Genomic DNA, 20,682 nt, shown 5'->3' with positions numbered 1-20,682 from the left:
GTGAATCCAGAGCTAGGGTGAGATCAAGCTTTTTCTATAAATATTCATCATAGAGGTAATTCTACCACAGTATTGAATTGTGTAGCTGTGAATCCAGCTCTAACATGAGGAAAAAAACACTTTGTAGCCAGAACCAAGATGAGGGCATTAAACAGTAGAACTGAGCAGTGTATCTGTGAATCCATCACTGAGGTAAGATAAAACTGTTACTAGAAAGAATCATGGAAGGCTTTCTACAGCAATATGTAGCTGTGAAGTCAACTGTAACGTAAGAAAAATAATACTGAATAGAAAGCATCATCATGGAGGACAATATACAGTAGAACTGAGCAGTGTAGCTGTGAATCCAGAACGGTTGAAAGGTAATCACCTACTAGAAAGCAGCAACACCAGACTCTGTGTTTGTGCCTTTCTACTTCTCCATAGACTTTAATGGCAGCATTATCTGATCTATCAGTGAGGAGAGTGATTGAGTACGTTGGGGCAGTGGATGGGGCGGCTGGGTCTCTGGGTGGCCTCCCTGCATTGCATGGTTGTAGTTAGAAGCTTTCTGATCTAGTTCTATAATTCCTCACTGGCTTACAGTTGTCTTTGCACCGCCTTACTTCCTCTCCTCGTACAGTATTTGGTTTTTCTTCCAGCACTACGTGTGATTTTGTCATCCAGATCTAAATAGTAAGACCAGATCAAACATCAGTAAGTGCTGGAAATGGCCGCTATTATAACCTGGAACAGGATCACTGTTTGTCTCTCTTATGACTCTTGGAAATATTTATAGGTCTGGATAATACAATGTTGCCTGGGAGCCGCTCCGTACAGAGGCAGCACTTACAGCAGAGAGTGGTCCTCTCCATTATTGTGTCTGCTGCTATTCCCAGGATTCTATGCAGATGCAGGGATGATGATTGTTGTAGTTAACAATGGCTAGAAAGTCACTGTTTGCAAGCTACTCTCTTATGGAAATGATGACTAACTGTGAACACAAGTGCTACATGCACAGTGGTGCATCTACACGTCTTGGTTTAGCCATACGTGTTACCCCTGTGGAGGAGTAGAATCCTGCTGCAATTAAAAACATCTAAGGCTACGGTGCAGGATTCTACCCCTCCATAAGAGAGAGACTTTAGTCCAGAGAGGATTCATATTAGGTTCCCAGAGAGATGTAGACTAAGAGAGGATTAGCATTAGGTCCTGGCAACGAGAAACGCCTTAACGTGGCTGCCAGGTACACACAAATTGGCTAATTCATGCGCTAAACTTTCTCAGTTTTCCATATTTCTAGTGCAGTAATGCAATCCAATTCTCATATTTTATGTTTGCATGCTATAGCGCTACAGAGCGCTAATTACTATTACCACGTGAGTTTATAGTCCGGCACATGCACTTTACTATTTACTCACTGCTTATCTGTACAACATGCGCTATAGCACCTTTTTGCAGTAATCTTTTGCATTGAAGCTCCGTCACTAGAGCACGATACCCTTTATAGGACAATTGGAGCATAAATGCAAGGTTGGCTTCCCTATGGACCTCTACGGTGCTTCATGTCTATTTATTTATGTCATGATAGTTCTCTATTACTACTTTTGCCACTTGATTTTTGGTGCCATTGCTTTACTCAGGTTTATTACTCCCCAATTTTCCTGCTTTGTTAGTGCTACTCTGAACGGATATATTTTATTTGTTGGATGTAATAAATTTGATATGTTTGTTTAAATACATTCTTTGACCTCTTTCTGTGTTTTTACACTCAGCGAGGTTTTTTTTGTGATATTTGTATATACTGTTATGTATCAGTTACTGTATATTGTATCATGAATACACCTTCTGCTTCGAGAGCAGGAATTGGTACCAGAAGTAAAGGAACGTACAGAATCCTTATTAATCTGCTGCAGTAGAAGAAATATCAGGACGTCCGCATGACAGTAACAGCAATCGTATTATTAGTAATAACCGCAAGAATATTCTTACAGGACTGACGACCAATGCAGGGACTGTGATAGCGGACGTAATGGTATCGGCAACGTTCCAAGTTACGACTGTGACTAAATGATGGAAGTTTCTATATATTATAAATATTTATTATCTGGATACAGGGTGTAACGCTTCTGAACTATTGGGTTCATACGATTGCTGGCCCCATTACAGAAGGGGGTGGATGATGGGGTCCAGCATTTTGTCAGGGGGAGGTTTATGCTATCCTGACATTTCATTTTTCACGTCCTTCCGTCTCCCATCATATGCACGTTACTCCCACCATACTTTTCACCCATGGGAAAGGTTCCCAGATGTCGTTACCTCTGGTCTTATCTTTTACCATAATCCATAATTTCTGTCTAAAGTGCCTGTCCAGAGACTTGTGTGCTGAGGACAATTGTTCATGCCTCCCCTCCCCCGACTCCTATATAGTATAATAAATAGAGGACGAGAAGTGATATAATGATGAATAAAATGAAAAATATGGCAGAAAAGTCTGCGGTCAATAGAATAATAAAGTGCAGTAGAATAATTGGGTGATAATTGGCCTACATGGGAACGATGCACTTGGAGCGTTTCTGACATGTTGAAATGCTGCTTTCCTTCCAGGAAGAAAACTTTGGGGCAGATATCTCAATAATGTTTGTTTTTTTTTTTCTCATGGCTTTGACTTCTCTCTGCTGCACCCTTCCTTTTCTCAGTTTTACTAATAGCAACAGGGTGGGGGAAGTAGTTTGGTATGTTTTAAATAGATTTATTCAGTGTTGAAAGGGGAGACAGCATGTACAGTCTCAGGAGGGCAGAGAAAATGGGCTATAGAAAGGGAGGAAAGCACATAAACATAAGTGGAGGATAGAAGCTGTGCTGATGAAGACAGCAGTACCCTGGATACACAGATACCTCCAGCATATATTACAGAGAGGGACACTCCCACAACAGAAATGTTGATCAACACGTAAACTGCACATTAGGGAGGGTTTGAAAATGAATGAAAGAATGAAGAATGCAGACTGAAACTTTTCGCAAAATCACAAGTTATTCTCTTTACTGTGGAGAGTAGAAAACTTCATAGAATAGGAACCTTCAGGATCATTGTGACCAACCCCTGCTCAATGCAGGGTTCACTAAATCTCAGATAGATGTCTGTCCAGCTTCTGTGTGAAGACTTCCATTGAACTCGCCACCTCTCGTGGCCGCCTGTTCCATTCATTGATCGCCCTCACTGTCAAAAAGTTTTTTTCTGTTATCTAATCTGTATCTTCTCCCATTCAGTTTCCTTCCATTGCTTCTCGTGTTTCCATGTGCAAATGAGAATAATGATGATCCCTCTACACTGTGACAGCCCTTCAGATATTTGTAGACAGCTAATAAGTCTCCTCTCAGTCTTCTTTTTTGCATCTAAACCTTCCCAGATCCTGTAACCGTTCCTCGTAGGACATGGTTTGCAGTCTGCTCACCATCCTGGTAGCTCTTCTCTGAACTTGGTCCAGTTTTTTTCAATGTCTTTTTTACAATGTGATGCCCAGAACTGGACCCAGTATACAGATGAGGCCTGACCAAGGAGGAGTAGAGGGGGAGAATTACTTCACGTGCTCCTCCTAATACATCCTAGAACTGTTTTTGCCTTTTTTGCTGCATCACACTGTTGACTCATGTGCAGTCTGTGATCTATTAGTATCCCCAAGTCTTTTTCACACGTACTGATGCTTAGTTTTATTCTTCCCATTCTCTAGATGTAATTTTCATTTTTCTTGCCCAGAGGTAGAATCTTGCATTTCTCCATTAAATACCATTCTATTCTATTACCAAAGTTGTCGATTGGTAGGTGCTCCAACAGTTGCTGTTAGCCCCAGCAATCTCGAGAATGAGCCCAATCTTTAATGGAGTTAAGGTGTATGTCTCTGATCTTGTCAATTTAACTATTTGAAATAGTCACATACCCCTTTAAACAGTAAGCAGGAGCGGACAGAAAAAAAAGAAAGTTTTTTTTTTCTCCTCCAGATTAAAAGGAAATGCAAAGTACATACTAGATGATATATTGGGTGCTGTGAGGCTTGAAAATGTTATTAGATTTAGCGGCCTCCAGTTCTGTGTGTTATGCAGTGACGCCCGGTGTGCTGCAGGGGGCGCTGCGTCATCTCCTGTCATTCAGTGTCCTCCATTAGCAGGAACCCCTCACCTGTCTAAAATCTCCGCATAGGGAATAAATGTTCCTTAAATGTAATTGTAAATCCTGTTCCACCTTCTCCCTCCGCTGCTTTTATCGCCATTATTGTCTGCTGTTACCTTGGAGTAATGCATTCATTAAACTCCAGAATGAATTGTCGCATCATCTGAGACACTTGGCATGCTTGTATTGTTCTGCTCTTCCCTTTCCATAGCACTGTACAGACTACGCTGTTATATATATGCAGATATTCAATTTCCTCCAAAGTCCATCTGAACCAATATTTGCATTGTATGAACATCAGCCTTGGTTATTTCAGCAGACGATTGGCAGCTTCTGACTTTACATTTACATGAATCGCAGGATGGCACATTTCTGCAGAGCGGACTTTAGAGGGTGCACATTTCTGCGCGGCGGACCCTGTGGACTTTGGGTCTAGTGCGGCGGACCCTGTGGACTTTGTCTAGCGCAGCGGACCCTGTGGACTTTGTGTCTTGCGAGGTGGACTTTGGGTCTAGCGCGGCGGTACCTGTGTACTTTGTGTCTAGCTCGGCGGACCCTGTGGACTTTGGGTCTAGTGCGACGGACCTTGTGGACTTTGGGTCTGCGCGGCGGGACCTGTGTACTTTGTCTAGCTCGGCAGACCCTGTGGTCTTTGGGTTTAGCGCGGCAGGACCCTGTGGTCTTTGGGTTTAGCGCGGCAGGACCCTGTGGACTTTGGGTCTAGCGCGGCGGGACCCTGTGGACTTTGGGTCTGCGCGGCGGACCCTGTGGACTTTGTCTAGCGTGGCGGACACTGGACTTTGGGTCTAGTGCGGTGGACCCTGTGGACTTTGGGTCTAGTGCGGTGGACCCTGTGCACTTTGGGTCTATCGCGGCGGACCCTGTGGACTTTGGGTCTAGCGCGGCGGACCCTGTGGACTTTTGGTCTAGAGTGGCGGACCCTGTGGACTTTGGGTCTAGCGCGGCGGACCCTGTGGACTTTGGGTCTAGCGCGGCGGACCCTGTGGACTTTGGGTCTAGCGCGGCGGGACCTGTGTACTTTGTCTAGCTCGGCGGACCCTGTGGACTTTGGGTCTAGCGCGACGGACCTTGTGGACTTTGGGTCTGCGCGGCGGACCCTGTGGACTTTGGGTCTAGCGTGGCAGGATCCTGTGGACTTTGGGTCTAGCGTGGCAGGACCCTGTGGACTTTGGGTCTAGCGTGGCAGGACCCTGTGGACTTTGGGTCTGCGCGGCGGACCCTGTGGACTTTGGATCTAGCGCGGCGGGACCCTGTGGACTTTGGGTCTGCGCCGGGGACCCTGTGGACTTTGGGTCTGCGCCGGGGACCCTGTGGACTTTGGGTCTAGCGCGGCGGGACCTGTGTACTTTGTCTAGCTCGGTGGACCCTGTGGACTTGGGGTCTAGCGTGACGGACCTTGTGGACTTTGGGTCTGCGCGGCGGACCCTGTGGACTTTGGGTCTAGCGTGGCAGGATCCTGTGGACTTTGGGTCTAGCGTGGCAGGACCCTGTGGACTTTGGGTCTAGCGTGGCAAGACCCTGTGGACTTTGGGTCTGCGCGGCGGACCCTGTGGACTTTGGATCTAGCGCGGCGGGACCCTGTGGACTTTGGGTCTGCGCCGGGGACCCTGTGGACTTTGGGTCTGCGCGGCGGACCCTGTGGACTTTGGGTCTAGCACGGCGGACCCTGTGGACTTTGGGTCTAGCGCGGCGGACCCTGTGGACTTTGGGTCTGCGCGGCGGACCCTGTGGACTTTGGGTCTAGCGCGGCGGACCCTGTGGACTTTGGGTCTAGCGCGGTGGACAATGTGGACTTTGGGTCTGCGCGGCGGACCCTGTGGACTTTGGGTCTAGCGTGGCGGACCCTGTGGACTTTGGGTCTAGCGCGGCGGACCCTGTGGACTTTGGGTCTAGCGCGGCGGACCCTGTGGACTTTGGGTCTAGCACGGCGGACCCTGTGGACTTTGGGTCTAGCGCGGCGGACCCTGTGGACTTTGGGTCTGCGCGGCGGACCCTGTGGACTTTGGGTCTAGCGCGGCGGACCCTGTGGACTTTGGGTCTAGCGCGGTGGACAATGTGGACTTTGGGTCTGCGCGGCGGACCCTGTGGACTTTGGGTCTAGCGTGGCGGACCCTGTGGACTTTGGGTCTAGCGCGGCGGACCCTGTGGACTTTGGGTCTAGCGCGGCGGACCCTGTGGACTTTGGGTCTAGCGCGGCGGACCCTGTGGACTTTGGGTCTAGCGCGGCGGACCCTGTGGACTTTGGGTCTACCGCGGCGGACCCTGTGGACTTTGGGTCTAGAGTGGCGGATACTGTGGACTTTGGGTCTAGCGCGGTGGGACCTGTGTACTTTGTCTAGCGCGGCGGACCCTGTGGACTTTGGGTCTAGCGCGACGGACCCTGTGGACTTTGGGTCTGTGCGGCGGACCCTGTGGACTTTCGGTCTAGCGCGGCAGGACCCTGTGGACTTTGGTTCTGCGCGGCGGACCCTGTGGACTTTGGGTCTAGCGCCACGGACCCTGTGGACTTTGGGTCTAGCGCGGCGGGACCCTGTGGACTTTGGGTCTGCGCCGGGGACCCTGTGGACTTTGGGTCTGCGCCGGGGACCCTGTGGACTTTGGGTCTAGCGCGGCGGGACCTGTGTACTTTGTCTAGCTCGGTGGACCCTGTGGACTTGGGGTCTAGCGTGACGGACCTTGTGGACTTTGGGTCTGCGCGGCGGACCCTGTGGACTTTGGGTCTAGCGTGGCAGGATCCTGTGGACTTTGGGTCTAGCGTGGCAGGACCCTGTGGACTTTGGGTCTAGCGTGGCAGGACCCTGTGGACTTTGGGTCTGCGCGGCGGACCCTGTGGACTTTGGATCTAGCGCGGCGGGACCCTGTGGACTTTGGGTCTGCGCCGGGGACCCTGTGGACTTTGGGTCTGCGCGGCGGACCCTGTGGACTTTGGGTCTAGCGCGGCGGACCCTGTGGACTTTGGGTCTGCGCGGCGGACCCTGTGGACTTTGGGTCTAGCGCGGCGGACCCTGTGGACTTTGGGTCTAGCGCGGTGGACAATGTGGACTTTGGGTCTGCGCGGCGGACCCTGTGGACTTTGGGTCTAGCGTGGCGGACCCTGTGGACTTTGGGTCTAGCGCGGCGGACCCTGTGGACTTTGGGTCTACCGCGGCGGACCCTGTGGACTTTGGGTCTACCGCGGCGGACCCTGTGGACTTTGGGTCTACCGCGGCGGACCCTGTGGACTTTGGGTCTAGAGTGGCGGATACTGTGGACTTTGGGTCTAGCGCGGTGGGACCTGTGTACTTTGTCTAGCGCGGCGGACCCTGTGGACTTTGGGTCTAGCGCGACGGACCCTGTGGACTTTGGGTCTGCGCGGCGGACCCTGTGGACTTTCGGTATAGCGCGGCAGGACCCTGTGGACTTTGGTTCTGCGCGGCGGACCCTGTGGACTTTGGGTCTAGCGCCACGGACCCTGTGGACTTTGGGTCTAGCGCGGCGGGACCCTGTGGACTTTGGGTCTGCGCCGGGGACCCTGTGGACTTTGGGTCTGCGCGGCGGACCCTGTGGACTTTGTCTAGCGCGGCGGGCCCTGTGGACTTTGGGTCTAGCGCGGCGGACCCTGTGGACTTTGGGTCTAGCGCGGCGGACCCTGTGGACTTTGGGTCTAGCGCGGCGGACCCTGTGGACTTTGGGTCTAGCGCGACGGACCCTGTGGACTTTTGGTCTAGCGCGGCAGGACCCTGTGGACTTTGGTTCTGCGCGGCGGACCCTGTGGACTTTGGGTCTAGCGCCACGGACCCTGTGGACTTTGGGTCTAGCGCGGCAGGATCCTGTGGACTTTGGGTCTGCGCCGGGGACCCTGTGGACTTTGGGTCTAGCGCGACGGACCCTGTGGACTTTGGGTCTGCGCGGCGGACCTTGTGGACTTTCGGTCTAGCGCGGCAGGACCCTGTGGACTTTGGTTCTGCGCGGCGGACCCTGTGGACTTTGGGTCTAGTGCCACGGACCCTGTGGACTTTGGGTCTAGCGCGGCGGGACCCTGTGGACTTTGGGTCTGCGTGGCGGACCCTGTGGACTTTGGGTCTAGCACGGCGGACCCTGTGGACTTTGGGTCTAGCACGGCTGACTTTGCGTTGGAGTAGCAGAGCTTGTGAACTCCCATCTCGTTCAGAATCTGTACAGTCAGCTAGGGCAGATAACACGGCCTGTCTCGCAGTGCGCTTTCTCTGAGATTACGGGCTGTCTTCTAGGCTGGCTGGCTGGCAGGCTTCTTGCCCTGTGATCACCTGTTTAAGATTATAGCCCTTTTTTTCCTGCTCGTGTCAACGGGAAATTAAATTTCATCCATCATCTAGTGCAAACACAAGTTGCATGCCAACGTGCCAGGCTACAGAGAGGCTGACGGCAGACACATGGCAGGATGTCAGGTCACCATCGAGGCCAGGACAGCGCACAAGCTTTAGTTTTTCTGCCTCTTTCTAGTCCTTTGTTGTTTACATTTTTGTGCTTTAACTTGACAAGCTGGAAATCTTTACTTGTCAAATGTGAAACGTTGCAGGGTTCCTTATTTTCTATAGCTCTGTAGTACGGGGCTGTTCTTTCTGTTTGCGGACCCTGCTCGTGTCCTTCGTGTTCACATCTTGTCTTTTCTACCTCCTTGGTGTATGCGGAGGGAAAGCAAACGTTGGATGCTCTGATCCTACTGTTAGCGCCCCATTCACTTGACGGAGGCCAAAAGTACCTGATGTAGTTGGCACTCATGGACGTAGGAGCTACGTGGGGAAAAATTCTCAAAATATGCCTGGTGTGAACAGCCGTGAACACGAGACCGGCAGGATTCAGTACGGCAAACATTGCTTATTATTCTGCAGCCCCTTACAGTGGGGCAGACATTGAGGGTGACGCTGGTCAGTGCCGCCATCTCTGGGGTTATTTGGTGTTACCCCCGGACTCCGCCAGGCCGCATATTCTCCCGGTTGTTACCTGTAACTATCCAGCATCCTGCGCTCTATATCCAGCATGTCTCCAGCATTATAAAGCTATTTCTGGTGGATTGGCGGCTCGGAGCAGCGGATGTCGCTTTTATTTTTCTGCACCATTAATCTTGGAGCGATTCCTCGGTCGTATCATTGTGCGGCCGGCGAATTCATTTTGAGGAATATGTATGTGTTCCAGAATTGCTCGCTTTCTACAATTATTAAGCAGCGCCGCCGCAAAGCAAATATTCCTTTCCTCTTTCCCGGCCAACTTTCCTGCTTGTTTTTAGAGAATTTCTAAGTGTTTTATTTTAATCGATAAATAAAATAGAAGTCCCCTCATTAGCTAAAACGTACCGTAATTCATATTTAGCCTGTAGTGTAAAAATGTTTATTTATTTTTTTATAATTGACTATTTAAAATTTTGTAGTAGCTCCTGTAAATACATTGAATGAAAGGGATTGTTTCATTACAGTCAGCAAATTTATTTTATTTTTTTAAATATTTCACTTGTTCTCTAGAGTCCCGGGTCTTATAGCGGTGTTCATCCTGATCTTCCTGGTTCAGACCTGATATGGCGGCAGGGGAAGAGAGGTATTCATATGTCAGACAGGCTAGGGCCCCGTTCACGCAATCATGTTTTGTAACACAGGATAAATCATGGATCCGTAGAAGTGTATGAGTTCTGCTAATCAGACCAAACTTGGACCTGACAGTGATATTTTCTTGCGGACTGTCTGGGGCCCCCCGCTCACAAAAAAAAAAAAAAAATCAGGATAGGTACATAAAACATTTGTGTTAATGGGGCCAGAGGTGTCACACCCTCAAGTGTCACCGAGGAATCCTTTATTGTACTGTCAGATATTTATGATATTTGAAGGGAAAAAAAATGAATGTGTGCGTGGCGCCATTGACTGTGATGGGTTCAAACTACAAACAAAAATGGACACGGTAATGGGTTCTGGATCGTCCCCTGTGATGGAAAGCATGAGAGGCGCTCCAGACATTTTAATTGAGGAGGAATATGGTCCAATACCCGCAGCCGGTCGATCTGAACTTCAATAAAGCAAACGCACAGACTGGAAAGTAACGTCTGACTGGCAGCGAAATAGCGGAACGCAGCGTCCACAGTGTGAAGTACGCGCCGTCTCGTGGAGCGTGTACTTTCTGCCGACATTCAATCCGTTATTGCTGAGAAAGATGAAGGAGTTTTTATTTCACTCTTGCACGTTTTTCCTGGGGTTCTATGTATGACAGAACTCAGACTGGAGGATGCGGAGGTTGGGCTGCAGATATAGCGGAGTGTGTGGCATTAGGGCAGAGGACTTCACTGCCAGTAATGGGCCTGAAATGGTGAGTTATGTTATGGAAAATGCAGAAAGTTCACATACAGGGCACGCCGTAATGTCGGGTTGGACAGGTGGACGTTTGTAACATAAGGTTGGAAAGGTGGACGCTGGTAACGTAGGGTCGGATGGTGGACGCTGGTAACATAGGGTCCGATGGTGGACGTTGGTAACGTAGGGTCAATGGTGGACATTGGTAACGCAGGGTCAATGGTGGACGTTGGTAGCGCAGGATCGGATGGTGGACGTTGGTAATGCTGGGTCAGACGGTGGACGTCGGTAACGCAGGGTCAGACAGTGGACGTTGGTAACGCAGGGTCGGATGGTGGACATCGGTAACTTAGGGTCGGATGGTGGACGTCGGTAACGCAGGGTCAGACAGTGGACGTCGGTAACGCAGGGTCAGACAGTGGACGTTGGTAACGCAGGGTCGGATGGTGGACATCGGTAACTTGGGGTCGGATGGTGGACGTCGGTAACGCAGGGTCAGACAGTGGACGTTGGTAACGCAGGGTCGGATGGTGGACATCGGTAATGCAGAGTCGGATGGTGGACATCGGTAACGCAGAGTCGGATGGTGGACATCGGTAACTTAGGGTCGGACGGTGGACGTCTGTAACACGGTTAGACAGTGGACGTCGGTAACGCAGGGTCGGATGGTGGACATTGGTAGAGTTGGATGGATGATACCGTCAGTTCTTGGAACCACACAGGACAATTCACTAGGGCAGACTGATGCAATGTGAAATTAATGACCACACCCCGTGTCATTATGATTCACAGTGTGGAAATCTTATACAGGGCTGTAGAGCGAGGTCTTCACACTACGGGACGTCACTCAGGATGTGAATTGTCCGTTCTTTTCTTATATTTAATCCACTTTCTGTGATTTTATTTCAGTTCTCTTCAGAAGCGGAAGCCTATGGCCAAAGTGGTGTACAATCTGCTGTCAGAGCGGGACCTGAAGAAGAGGCTGAAGGAGGTGGGACTGTCCACGCAGGGGTCCAAGCAGCAGATGGTCCGCCGGCACCAGGAGTTCCTGCACATGTACAACGCTCAGTGCGACTCGCTGAACCCCAAATCAGGTGCGACCTTCTGTAATGTGCACAGCCCCGTGCATCGCATGTGGTTAATGAATCGGTCATGTATCCCTGGGAGCGAGAACCTGGCCAGACACACGGGGGATCCTTATAGAGATCAGGCCTCGCTGCTCATGTGTTACATGGCCTCCCATTCATCTGTACATGTGACGGCAGAAATCAGAGAGGTCCTAAAGCAAGGTCTGCTCTGACCAACTGCTGCGCCGGTGAAGCTTCAGAGCTGCATTCACAGTTCTGCTGGTCTTGTTACTGGTGAGCAGTGCATTGTGGGAGCTTAGTATCAGACACCCAGAGCGAAGCTGTGAGGTCATGTGTCTGACAACACCGTGCCTCTGAACGGTAGTCTGTTTCCAAGGGCGACAGAAATCTCTCTTTACACCCGCGAACGCGGTTTGTTCCATAATTATGCAGCAATTTTAATTATCTGATCTGATTTGTGATGTCGTTTGTAACAGGGGTTTTTATCTGGGTTTTTGGGATTCCCGATGTGTCCACTGTCCACCCCTGGCCGCGATACATTTCTCTTTTTGGAGATCTGTGACACCTGCACCAATTTAAGTGTTACCCTCGTGGATATTGGATCATTTATGTAGCCTGGAGAACCCCCCTAAAGGTGGGAGTCGTTCTACATTTCCAAAAAGGTTTTTAAAATTGCTGAAATAAAAATATTTCCAAAATTCCGGATCGTTTCCTCCTGGGTTTTATGCATTCATCCTTTAACGAGAGCGTACTCTGACCTGCACCAGAGAGCTGCTCATCACTCGGGGGTTTTATAACGACTTGTACGTCCTGCTCAATTTTAGCTAATTATTACAATTGGAACAAGGAGATGCCGTTTGCAAATAAATAAAAAAATTTAAAAAAATACATCCGCATAGGAGCTGGGTGCACAAAACGGTAGATGTTCAATCAAGACTGTTGACATTGCTATGTGATTTTCTGCTTTACAAGCTGGAAACAATTGTTGCAAAAGTATACACACCCTAAAAAATAATGCTACTTATGAAGCGTTACTTTTATTTTCACCCTTACATTTTATTGTTACTGGTCTGTTTCTTATTACAAGACATTTCATCAGTAACGGTAAATGTGACAATTCTCGCTTACAGTAAAGATCTTTTTTTTTTTTTTTGGGTTGAATCATCTCCGATCCCTGGGGATTGTGCGCAGTCCCATGTCCTCGGCTAACACCAGATCCTGTCGGTGACGTGTGTGACTCATTCGGTGGTCCGGAGCCCCCATTGCTCAGCTCACTGGGGTCACTTCCCTGTCTTTGCACCCTTCCCCCACCGCTTCCTGACTTCTCATTAGCAATCACTGAGATCATTTGTTAACGACGTGGCTCATTCACTAATCAATGCAATTGTTTGTTTGTTTTTTCCCATGTGAAAGTTTTCTTTTCGGACACAAGTTTTCTTCCGGGGCCCCTATCTCAAAGGCAGTGACATAATATGTCCATTTCAGTAAATATTAATACTCCTCGTTATTTCCGTTTCTTGTTATTTTCCACCAGAACTGCGTTTTCGTGTAGCGACAGCCCAAATGAGAAGAAAGGCTGACGTCACACCTAAGCCCGAGCGCCTCATTATCGCTCTTCTGTACGCTCAGCCTCTACTTTTATCTGCTTGTCTTTTTCATGGTGTCTAGTATAGATACAAGTCGTAGCCGACAAATGGGGGCGAGGGATCATTTACGTGTTATATGCCAGCCACGAAGCGGAGATGTAAGTAAATCGCACTGCATCCAATTATTTTGGGGCTTCTCGCAACGTTCACATGGCCCAGACATGGAAGACGATCTGCAGAAGCCATTTGTTAGTGAAGACAGCGGAAATCAAAAAGTTAAAGGGGTAATTCAGCTTTACAAAAAACAAACAAAAATAAAACCCTCTTCTCACCGCTCCCTACCGCATGTGATCCTCAGTCGTTCTTTCCATGCATCCAGCCAGTGATGGCGGTAACGTACCGTAATTTGCTACCATCACCACTTACCGCAGAGCGAGGCACGTGGCTTGTGACCGCTGGGGCCGGACGCTTTTAAACAAAGATCGTGTTCTAGATGGGAACAGAACTACATGGCGCTCATACAATTATAGTGCTGAAAAAAAAACATTACAGCTCTTGAAAGACAGAAATAAAAAAGGAACTTTTTTTTTATTATTATTATTATTTAAACCTCTTCCGATATGATGTACACACAGACATGGCCAAAAATGTCATCGCCCTTGAAATTGTTGCAGAAAATGAACTCCCAGAAAAATATTTCAGTTACACATATTTTGTTATACACATGTCTATTTCCTTTGTGTGTATTGGAACAACACAAAAAAATCAGAAAAAAAAGCGCAGATTGGACATAATTGCGCGCACAGCCTCAATATGAGCTGGATTAAATTGTTGACACCTTGTGGGTAAACAACTTTGTTCCAAGCATTTGATGCTCGTTCACACTCGCCTGTGGCAAGTAACAGGTGTGGGCAATATGAAAATCACACCTGAAACCAGGTAAAAAGGGGAGAAGTTGACAGTATCTTTGTATTGTGTGTCTGTGTTGGCCACATTAAGCTTGAAGAAAAGAAAGAGGAGAAGAGAACTGTCTGAGGACACGAGAACCAAAATTATTGAAAAATATCCACAATCTCGAGGTTACAAGTCCGTCTCCAGAGATCTTGATGTTCCTTTGTCAATGGTATACAATGTAATCAAGAAGTTTACAACCCATGGCACTGTAGCTATTCTCCCTTGACGTGGACGGCAGAGAAAAATTGATGGAAGGATGTAACACAGGATAGTCCGGATGGTAGATCAGCATCCCCAATAGAGATCCAAAGAAATGTCAGCACAAACTATCTGTTCACATGTGAATGAAATGAAACACTATGACATGAGACCCAGGAGGACCGACTGCTGACAGAGACATAGAAAAGCCAGACTGCAGTTTGCCAAGATGTTTGTTAATAAGCCATAGTCTTTTTGGGAAAGCATCTTGTGGACAGCTGAGACCAAGACGGAGCTTCTTGGTAAAGTATATCATTCTATTGTTTACCAAAACAATTTACCGGAGCCTGCACCACTCACGGTGGATGCCGGAGCACTGATTTCTGCTGTTTAACCATTTAGATGCTGCAGTCCTTCCCTGACAGCAGCTGTTTTTGTGGTTCTGAGTGGTGTCGGACCCCACTACGGACAGCCACCGACCCGTCTGCATGCGATCTCGAGGTGCTGATGACAGCTGGGGTCCTAGTTAATGCCAAAGAAGCCATCTGCATCCTGTTACCAAACTCGAGTAACGAGCACTAGCGCTCATCGCTAATCACCATAATTGTCCTGATCTAAAGAATCCCGTTACCAGGTCACTTTTGCCACATGCAGAATAGCGAAATCCCCCCCAAAAAACGATGGAGAATTGCATTTCTTGACGATGCTCCTGCGTTAGAACCTATGTTTTCTTTCTTGTTTTTCAGTAAATTATAGAGTAATAAGGTCTCTTCAGGCTCTGGTGTCAGAAAAATGGAGAAAAAAAACCCAACTTACAGCTCATGTAAGAAATAGAGGAAAAATAGCTTAAAGGGGATGAGGGTAAGCTACAAACTGTAAGAGGGTAATGCACTTTCTAAATCCATTGACATCTATCTTTTGTATTATACCTAAGTGCATGTAATTGGGTCTTAAAAAGCATTTTTGCGATTGCAGAGAAGCAAAGAACCTGTAAACGTCAAAGGGTGAAATATTTTAAAATGCTTTTTAGGTGAACAACGCGTTTAACAGCTGCACCCATAAACAGATCGGAGCTCGGTGCCCGGCGGAAAGGAGTCAGGCCCATAAATAATGAATTCTTGCATCCGGCAATCTATTCCTTTGGTGCGTTTCGGAGCCTGGATCTCAGGATATTTTGGGGCTTCTACCGTCGGACCCGCTCTTATACGGAGACGCGATGACTTTTCTTGGGAATTCCCTTACAGTCCTATCAGGCCTGGAGTTCGTCAATCCTCCCCGTTAATCCTGTGGATTTCCTTCTGTATACTGGGCAGAGATTTGTTTGTAAGCTCTTGGGACAAGAACTGATGTGAACAGGCACCTTCCCTGTCCTGTCCTGTCCTGTCAGTTTCTGGCTTGTTTTTGTTTTTCTTGGGATTTTGTAGAATAAATAATGCTTTTGTATATTTCTCTAGAAAATGATGTGGCCGAGTTAATTGCCAGTAAAAGCAATCGGGGGTCACTTATAATGTGCTGTAAATGTGGAAGTAATCCCCGAGGCCGGCCCTTCGTCTCTGGGGCTCCAGGGTGGGTGGTTTCACCTCCATGACTATCAGCATTCCTACAGAATTCTTTCATCCCTCGCACAGATCTTTTATGTAGAAGTTTTAGAAAGATCGTTTTATGTAGATGTGCTCCTGCGGGAAGCCAGCGGTAACATATTACTTTATATGATTGTGTTACCACTTAGAAAAAGCGTTTTATTATACAAGCACAGTAGTAATGTATTTAAGCTGGAAGAAAACAAAGCATTTGGCTGCATGTTTAGCTCAATCTTAGTCCTATCCAATAAAATTGCAATTACTCCGTCCAAAAGATCCGTTCAAGTGGATTAGAGGAGTTACAGCCGACAATTCATGTGCCGCAGACAGTAAAATCAGAGTGACAGGTTAGAATGGGATGGATATATACACATAGAATACATAGATATATAGATGCCAGTGACATATATGTGTGTGTATGTATATACCGTATTCTTTGGAATATAAGGCGCACTTTTTAGGGGGTGCATCTTATGATGCAGATATTCCTTACCGGTACCGTTGCTACTGGCTGGGGTGAGAGGGTGCTGCGGGGGTGTCCTGTGCTGCTGCTGGTGTCTCCGGTACTGCGGGGGGCTCTGCCAACATTTTGTGAAAGGCCAGAGCCCCTCTCGGCTCCATGGTTTCCTGTGCGGTGTACTCCATGAAAATGGCTGCCGGGGAGAAGCGGCGCATGCACAGATGGAGATCTCTGCACCAAGATCGCATGAGGATGCCATATACTGAATTGAGAAAGCAATCTGCGAAACGCGCGTCGGGGCGTTTATGGTATCGTGGACGGGCGATACACTATGAGATGAGTGTCTTCAATTCAGTATATGGCATCCTGTGTGCTTTTAATCCCCTAATTTGCACTATAAGCACCTTATTGTCTAACCTCATAAGCATCCTGTGAGCAGGAGGATTTTCTCTATGCATCAGGATAGACCTAGGTGATTGATTACCTACTTTTCAGCCCTTAGCCTGTTACTATTTCCACCCTACCATTTCTATCTTGAGTAAACCTCTTACTTATATCCTGTGTATGTGTATCAGATTACTCGTTATTCATGATTTTTTAAGATTTTTTTATACTGTCTTGAATAAAATTACTCTTAGCATATTTCCTTTCAGCAGTGAGCTTGGATACTTTGTATCCATTTTCTAGGTTATTTTATGGGTTTGCAGCTGTTTCTTGCTGGCTGACCAGACCACTATCAAGAGTGTTTCTCCTTTCACAAATTTGTTTTCCTTTTTGCCTTTTTTTCCCATACACGTTAGCCATTTATGGGTTAGCACACTTTTTTGGTAATTATAGATTTGTTGGAAACATGTATTCTTTCTTTGACCCCCCGCTCCCTCAGTTGATGACCTCTTTCCTTCCTTGGTCCCCTCCTCTTGATGTGAGGCAGATGTTATAGTGCAGAGAATATCATTCACATCTTAAAATCAGTGAGACTAATTAAAGAAAATCCTAGTGTGGGCCGTGCGCCTGACAGCGGAAATGAGACCCCTGGTGCAAAATATATGAAATAAAAAATTACAATGCTGGGAAGCGCTACATGTATGAGCCGGCGAGATCTGCAGCATCGTAACCAATTAATTATTACCAAGTGATAAGTGGAAGACTTTATTTAAGGTTCCTGGATCTGCAACATACTAACATCAGGTAACGAAGCTGAGAATTATTAAAGGGAAACTCCACTATATTCACGTCGAATGAAATCTTATGCATTAAGTCCACTCTAGTCACATCCAAAGATACTTTAAGATTTATTTTAGTTTGTTGTTAAATCTCAGCTTAGATTAAAGCGACATGGAGCAAAACTCCTTCAGCACATTCTGTAATCAGTACAGAATAAGTATTATAATATGTACACAGTGACTGCACCAGCAGAAGAGTGAGTGCAGCTCTGGGGTATAATACAGGATGTAACTCAGGATCAGTAATGTATGTACACAGTGACTGCACCAGCAGAATAGTGAGTGCAGCTCTGGGGTATAATACAGGATGTAACTCAGGATCAATACCCCAGAGCTGCACTCACTATTCTGCTGGTGCAGTCACTGTGTACATACATTACATTACTGATCCTGAGGTACATCCTGTATTATACCCCAGAGCTGCCCTCACTATTCTGCTGGTGCAGTCACTGTGTACATACATTACATTACTGATCCTGAGCTACATCCTGTATTATACCCCAGAGCTGCACTCACTATTCTGCTGGTGCAGTCACTGTGTACATACATTACTGATCCTGAGCTACATCCTGTATTATACCCCAGAGCTGCACTCACTATTCTGCTGTTGCAGTCACTGTGTACATACATTACATTACTGATCCTGAGTTACATCCTGTATTATACCCCAGAGCTGCCCTCACTATTCTGCTGGTGCAGTCACTGTGTACATACATTACATTACTGATCCTGAATTACATCCTGTATTATACCCCAGAGCTGCACTCACTATTCTGCTGGTGCAGTCACTGTGTACATACATTACATTACTGATCCTGAGTTACATCCTGTATTATACTCCAGAGCTGCACTCACTATTCTGCTGGTGCAGTCACTGTGTACATACATTACATTACTGATCCTGAATTACATCCTGTATTATACCCCAGAGCTGCACTCACTATTCTGCTGGTGCAGTCACTGTGTACATACATTACATTACTGATCCTGAGTTACCTCCTGTATTATACTCCAGAGCTGCACTCACTATTCTGCTGGTGCAGTCACTGTGTACATACATTACATTACTGATCCTGAATTACATCCTGTATTATACCCCAGAGCTGCCCTCACTATTCTGCTGTTGCAGTCACTGTGTACATACATTACATTACTGATCCTGAGTTACATCCTGTATTATACCCCAGAGCTGCCCTCACTATTCTGCTGGTGCAGTCACTGTGTACATACATTACATTACTGATCCTGAATTACATCCTGTATTATACCCCAGAGCTGCACTCACTATTCTGCTGGTGCAGTCACTGTGTACATACATTACTGATCCTGAGCTACATCCTGTATTATACCCCAGAGCTGCACTCACTATTCTGCTGTTGCAGTCACTGTGTACATACATTACATTACTGATCCTGAGTTACATCCTGTATTATACCCCAGAGCTGCACTCACTATTCTGCTGGTGCAGTCACTGTGTACATACATTACATTACTGATCCTGAATTACATCCTGTATTATACCCCAGAGCTGCCCTCACTATTCTGCTGGTGCAGTCACTGTGTACATACATTACATTACTGATCCTGAGTTACATCCTGTATTATACCCCAGAGCTGCGCTCACTATTCCTTGCGCACACACATTACGTTTGGTCGTCTCCCCTTCCTGTAGATCTTGTACTCATATCTCACTTGCATATTATGTCAGTCTATAAATTCTCCCATTCTGCTTGCCGTCAGTGACTGTAGTGGTTCAGGATGGACATATGATTTGTTCTTACAGCTGATGTGATTGTTACAATGTATCGGTGTAAGGAGTGATGTGCAGCCCTGTCCTTTACTTTGATAAGACCTGTGCTGGTACTTTGTGTCTCCCTGAGATTTCTGCCTTCTCTGATACATTGTTCACTCATTCTGCTGTGGTGTAGAATTTCCTTCTTTTTTTTTCCTCTTTTTTTTTAATATCTAAGATTTTAAATCCTGATTTTCCTACATAAATATCCCGCATTCCATTGATAAAGTCATTATAATGTTGACTGAAGTGTAAGTAAAGTGTTTGTGCTCGTCCTGGGCTGTAGTGAGGCATGTACAGAGGTGTATGGACCTAATGTTCACACCAATGCTTCAGATTTCATTTATTGATGTGATCTGTACTTTACTTTTTATCCTTTTGGGGTTTTTTTAGACTCCTCTAAGTCGTCACAGAACTCTCCTCTACTGTCCCCATCCACATCTGCTTTGCAGATTTCTGCGGTCCCGATTAAGATGCTGCGCCATTCTCCTGCATTCAGATTGCTGCAGACCGTGATGTACGGCGGCTATTGTAAAGCGTTGCAGAATCTGGCGTCCTGTCTTGTGTCTCGCGTGTTAGGAGCCGCAGTCCGTGCATTGCAATGATTTTAGGATTCCTGAAAGGAAAACACTTAAAGCTGATTTATTTTTCCACTTATTAAAATCTATGAGGTACATCAGTAATTGTATTTTGTTATTGTTTTTTGGAAGAAAATGCTTGTAAATAGTTTCAGATCATTTTGGCTGTAATTGTCTACATTGGGCCAATAAGTCAGGTTGTATAAATTGTGAGATATTAATTTGCAGATGTTTTCTATTTGGGATAACGGGCGAGGCTTCGCTACTTGGAGCACAGGATGCCCGGGACACTGTGGGAAATGATCTGCCTGCTGAGACTTTTAGTTTGCAAATTGCAAAAACAGGAGAAAGACAAAACCTCGTCTCCTGGATGGAAAGAAATTGTCCAAAATCAAAGAGAAAATCCATGAATGGGAAAAAAAAAGTCTTAGAGTTTATTAGAAAGTTGTGTGACAACCAAAGCGGAATATTTCCACTTCTCATGATTGTTGTCCATCCCCAGCTTTCCTAGCCAAGCTTCCCCGGAGCAGATCTGCTCTTTTGTGCCCGTTATTCCCACATTGCCTCATTACTAAGTCATCTCTGCCCTTTGGATGTTTGAGAAAGCTCTTTGCTACCTTGTGTGGGAACTGTTAAGGCGCCATATTAAAATTCTCTACTTTTTAAAAATATTTAGAATTGAGAGTCCTCAGTGGTTGATACCTTTTAATGGCTAACTGAAAAGATGGTAACAAATTGCAAGCTTGCAATTTGTTACCATCT

General features: G+C 46.9%; 1 protein-coding gene across 2 annotated transcripts in view; it reads left to right on the top strand.

The window, feature by feature from the left end:
• The window catches only part of RAD18 (RAD18 E3 ubiquitin protein ligase), a 190,757-nt gene that overhangs the window by 55,259 nt on the left and 114,816 nt on the right, over nt 1-20,682 (top strand). For both annotated transcript variants that reach the window (XM_069736206.1, XM_069736207.1), the window contains exon 7: nt 11,371-11,555. In XM_069736206.1, coding sequence (XP_069592307.1) covers nt 11,371-11,555 — 185 coding nt within the window. The remainder of the gene's footprint in view (nt 1-11,370; nt 11,556-20,682) is intronic.

The sequence above is a fragment of the Ranitomeya imitator genome, chromosome 8, assembly GCF_032444005.1.
Source record: "Ranitomeya imitator isolate aRanImi1 chromosome 8, aRanImi1.pri, whole genome shotgun sequence".
NCBI classification, from domain to species: Eukaryota; Metazoa; Chordata; class Amphibia; order Anura; family Dendrobatidae; genus Ranitomeya; species Ranitomeya imitator.
Note: the sequence above shows the minus strand (reverse complement) of the source record. Positions and strands in the feature narration are given on the sequence as shown.